This window comes from Anneissia japonica, unplaced genomic scaffold, assembly GCF_011630105.1.
Source record: "Anneissia japonica isolate Jap-2015-1 unplaced genomic scaffold, ASM1163010v1 scaffold287839_len198389_cov133, whole genome shotgun sequence".
NCBI lineage: Eukaryota > Metazoa > Echinodermata > Crinoidea > Comatulida > Comatulidae > Anneissia > Anneissia japonica.
In genome coordinates this window covers 163,514-168,628 of record NW_022698111.1, presented here as the reverse complement: position 1 = coordinate 168,628, position 5,115 = coordinate 163,514, and the positions used below count along the sequence as shown (strand labels likewise).

Here is a 5,115-nt window from a genome sequence, read left to right as displayed (position 1 = left end):
CACTCAGTGCATTATGACTTTGCGGTGAATTTCAATGACGTCATCTTTGTCTCAGCGTATCAACGTCCCAGCGTATCAGCGTCTCAGTGTATCAGCGTCTCAGTGTATCAGCGTTTATAAGACAACGTACTCGGTTCTTTGAAGTGCAGAGCCACATTTTGTAGACTGTGCCAAGTACGATCCTTATCCGAGGAGACTGTTACACCACCAGAACCACTCAACCATTCAACTCTAGCATGAAAAACACTAATGGTTGAGACATAATATTTTCCCCATTGCAGACAACGGGTAATATCTAGTTACCTTGAAAACTTGCACTCACATATGACAAGGTAACAGTCAAATTTACGGCAATGTTGTCTGTACCTTGGATCAAGGATCTGTCTTCTGTTTGTGCAGGCAGTACATTTGTAATAACCACACCTGAAAAACGCCAATCATAAAAGACAATAAATCTGGATATTCATATTTTTGATTTTAGTTTCAAATAATAGATTGGTGATTGTTTTGTCCGAACCACGATGTTTAGTGAACTGCAAGGTTCGATGTTTTGCTCCCTGTTGAGGGCTTGCTGTTTTTTTTTTGGCATTAAATAGTTATCTTGAAAATTTACCTACGTCGTATCATTCCTCATTTACGTCAATCTAAGAGTGACAAACACAACACTGGCGACGAGGCAGATTTAGAAACCCTTGCCCTAGACGTACGCATGTGAGCTGGTTATTAAATCTTTTTTATAACATTGAAGAGAGTAAGTGCAGCCGTTCGTTGGGAATCCGTACCTTCATCGTTCGCCGGCGTGGTGTTCTGCGAGACACAGCACAGAGTGCACTTGACTGCTACATAGCAACGGCAGAAAGCTAACGGTAGGCTAGCTTAGAAAGACCCATATATAGATAGGACGCTACGTATAGGCCTAGTGTGGCTACAGCTATAGGAAAGATTGATGTATTTGATGGAGGCGTGGAGTCATGGGACGTATACAAGGAACGGTTGGACCAATATTTTATTGCTAATGATATAGAAAATGTAAAGAAGGTTCCTGCCCTAAGCAGTTCGATAGGTGGACAGACATATGCATTGTTACGTGATTTAACAGCTCCAGATCGTCCATCCACTAAAACCTACAATCAGTTAACTCATATTTTGCAAGAACATTTTGTTGCAAAGCCAATTGTGATAGCAGAATTTTTCAGGTTCCACAAGCGGGATCAGAGAGATCATGAAAACATACGTGAGTACAATGCGGCTCGACGTAAATTAAGTGAATAGTGCGAGTTTGGCAAAACACTATCTGATATATTAAGAGACAGACTGGTGTGTGGTCTCCGGAATGAGACTATACAAAAACGGTTGTTAGCAGAATCAAAGTTAACTTACAAGAAGGCCATAGAGATAGCCATTGCTATGGAAATGCCATTACTATGGAAATGGCTTCTAAGGACGCTATCGAGCTCCAAAAGCATTCAAACACAGTACACACGATGTACAACGAACGCCCAAAGACGAGTGTACGCAAGCCACATAAACAAGGTAAACCCTGTTTTAGATCCAATGGCACTAATCATGATGAAGCTCAGTGCCGTTTTAGAAATGTAACATGTTATAACTGTAAGAAAAGGGGACATGTTCAAAGAGCATGTCCAGTAGCAAAGTCTACAAATGAGCCTGCATTTCGTCATACAAGGAAGTGGTCCAACAGAGGCGCACATTCGCTTGAATATGACTCCGAGGAATACGGGGATGAAGTAATTAATAACGTTGAAATACACAAAGTGAAACGAGATGATGTAATTTGGGTAACACCCACCATAGAGGGACAATCTATGCAAATGGAATTGGACACAGGCTCAGCGATATCGGTTATTAACAAAGCTACTTACAACAAGAACTTTGCTAATTCTACGGCTATTTCACTCGGACATTAAACTTAAAACATATTCCGGTGAAGTATTGGTACCTATTGGTGTCCTGAAAGTAAAAGTGGAATTAAATCAACAGCGCAAGATGTTGGAATTGTATGTAGTCCAACATGGAGGGCCAACCTTATTCGGTCGAGATTGGCTGCGCAACCTCCAACTTGACTGGAAACACATAAAGTTGATTGCACGATGTGAGGACAAGAAGCTAATGGAAGCGGTCGAACGTCTGAAGACCAAGTATGAGGACATTTTCAGCGAAACCTTGGGTACATTACAGAACATTAAACCACGAATCAAAGTGAAAGAAAATGCCTCACCGAAATTCTGCAAGGCTAGACCAGTACCGTATGCCATTAAACCTAAAGTCGACAAGGAAATTGATGAACACTGTGAGTGAAATAGCAGAAGCTGATATGCGACAAATTGAAGATAAGTTTCAGCTAGAGCCACATGCGTTTAAACTAAGGGGTGGGGAAGTCCATGGTTACAGTACATATTTCCCCATTACGGTGGACTGTATTTTGAGGGAATAGTAATGATTCAAGTAATAACCATCAGGTGATTAATGTCATGATTCATACTCCTGTAGACATTACAAAATTGTGGACTCTGGAAAGTTTTGGAGTGGATATTGGACAGTGTGATTGCAAGAAAGCCCAGTTAGCTAATGCAGAAATTGAGGGAAAAGTGATTGAAGACTTGTGTACTAAAGTCAATAACAAGTGGACAGTACCGTGTCCATGGATTAAGAATCCTTATGAAATTTAAGATAACCAAGCACAAGCAGAGAAAATGTTGAGAAGCCTGCAGAAAGAATGTTGAGAAGCCTGCAAAGAAGGTTGTTAAAGAGCCCGTATCAGGCAGCAACATATGACAGACAAATGGAGGAAATAGTAACAACGGGGTTTGCAAAAAAAATTAGGAGAGTCCAAATTGAACAACTACCCTGAACTTGTGCATTACATACAGCATCATTCAGTAGTTCGTCCAGAAAACAAAACCACGCCAGTGAGAATTGTGTTCAATTCGTCTAATAAGTATAAATGAGAGGCCATCAATGACTATTGGGTCAAGGGACAGGACTTGCTATGTAACTTACTGGAAGTTCTTTTGCGATTCAGAGAAAATGAAGTGGCCCTGTGTGCCGACATATCTAAAATGTACCACCGGGTGGCGATTCTGGAACGAGATCAAAAAGACCATAGATATCTATGGAGAAATCTTGAAATTAACCGAGCTCATGATGTGTATATAAAGCTAAGACTAACGTTTGGAGACAAGCCAGCCCCTATCATGGCACAGACTGCTTTAAGATTGACAGCAAGGGAAAATGAAATAGAGTATCCAGAAGCAGCAACGATCCTTAAAAGAGACACTTATATGGACGATATTTGCCCATCTGTCAGAACTAAGGAGGAGGCAAGTAAGGTAATTCATGGTAATCATGATTTCTTATGGCATTTAGAATGTTCATAGGTAGAAAGGGAACTACAGCTGAATTATATTAAGACTGTGGAACGAACTTTAAAGGGGCAGAGCACTGAGCTAAACGACTGTTTCCGGTTAATGAGTGCAATCCAAATTGGCCAGTCAGAAAATGAAGTTTAAATTCAATCCACCCGAAGCACCGCAATTCGGAGGAAAATGGAAGAGGGAAAGAAAATCAGTAAAAAAAAAAATTGCAATAAAATGCTGTTTGAAGGATAGAATATTAACAGAAGTAATATTTAAACTGAAGTAACGGAGATTGAATTGCTATTAAACTCAAAACCATTAGGATATGTCTCATCAGATGTTTCAGATAGCAACCCTGTAACACCTAACATTCTTCTCATGGGGACAAGAGATCCCGCATTGCCGTCAGTGGCATTCAGCCCAAATGAGGAAGTAAGAAGCCGTAGGCAATGGAAGCATAGCCATGTCATAAATTCACTTCAGAGTATCTGCCTAGTGTGCAACTTAGGAATAAATGGCAAAAGGAGTGTGTAAACTTAAAAAGGGGTGATAACCAGGCCCGTATTTAGGACTATGCGGAACTCCTTATCAAAACCCACATACTTCTTCTTCTCTCCCCTAAATGGGGACTTTATTTCATTTCATTTCATTTCATTTATTTCGCCAGATATAAATATATAAATATACAAATATAAAATTTCAAAAATAGAATTGTTGCCATGTGGCAGGATTGCCCAAAAGTAGAAGATCTACTGTCGAGGAACAAAAATATAATATCGCAATTCTATATGCATAATTTTAAAAAAATATTATAAACATTAAAATGCAGTACGGTATGAAGAAAACATAATATAATTACAAAAAGATTAAAAAGGCCTAATAAAAAGTACAGATAAAATAAACCACAGAGAGAGCAATCGAGCAAATTCCCAAATCCTTTAAATGTTGTTATAATAATCATTCAGTTCCATCAAAAAAGTATTAATGTTAAAGAGTAATAAATTTCTTTTATTAGCAGGTAAAGCATTCCAGAGTCGAGGGAAACTATTAAAAGCTGTGTGTTTTAAAGCATTAGTCCTGGCAAAAGCATGTGTAAATTTTAAATTGTCCGTGTGTCTTTGATTGACAGAAACAAATGGAAATATATCCAAATCATGAATTGAGTAGAGACACTTACAAATAAATGAGATTGTCAGTAAATTAAATCGGTGTTTTAGAGAAAGTATTCTAAGGTTAGTAAGTCTCTCTTCATAAGGTGGACAATTGATAAATAAATAACAGGCCCTTGTCGCTCTCCTTTGAATGCGTTTTAATTGCTGAATATGTCTTTGTTGATAGGGATTCCAGGCTGGGACACCATACTCAATGAGAGGTCGAACAAGAGCAGTGTATAATTTTAATATAAGTTTTGAATTAGAAAAAGGAATGAGCCGTTTGATGAAACCCAAGAGACGTGAGGATTTAGATATGACAGATTTTATATGTTCCCCCCCACCCTAAATTTGAAGAAATAATAACACCAAGATACTTATAATGTTTTACAATGTCGAGTTGGGAACCATTAATACTGTAAGTTTTCAAGGATTCACTGACAATTTTTGAGCGGGTGATTCTCATTATTTTACATTTAGTTTCGTTAATAGTCATGTGATTATTCTTACTCCAATTGAATATAGTATCTAAATCGGATTGAAGGACATGTTCATCAAGAGGACAACGAATAGCCCGATACAAGACC

The 5,115-nt window shown here is 38.5% G+C and overlaps 1 protein-coding gene across 1 annotated transcript in view; it reads left to right on the top strand.

The window, feature by feature from the left end:
- Window positions 1-3,080: 3,080 nt before the first annotated feature.
- LOC117102407 (adhesion G-protein coupled receptor G2-like) overlaps window positions 3,081-5,115 on the top strand; it is a 20,281-nt gene continuing 18,246 nt past the window's right edge. The window contains exons 1-2 of the mRNA XM_033242661.1: window positions 3,081-3,345; window positions 3,700-3,809. Coding sequence (XP_033098552.1) covers window positions 3,081-3,345; window positions 3,700-3,809 — 375 coding nt within the window. The remainder of the gene's footprint in view (window positions 3,346-3,699; window positions 3,810-5,115) is intronic.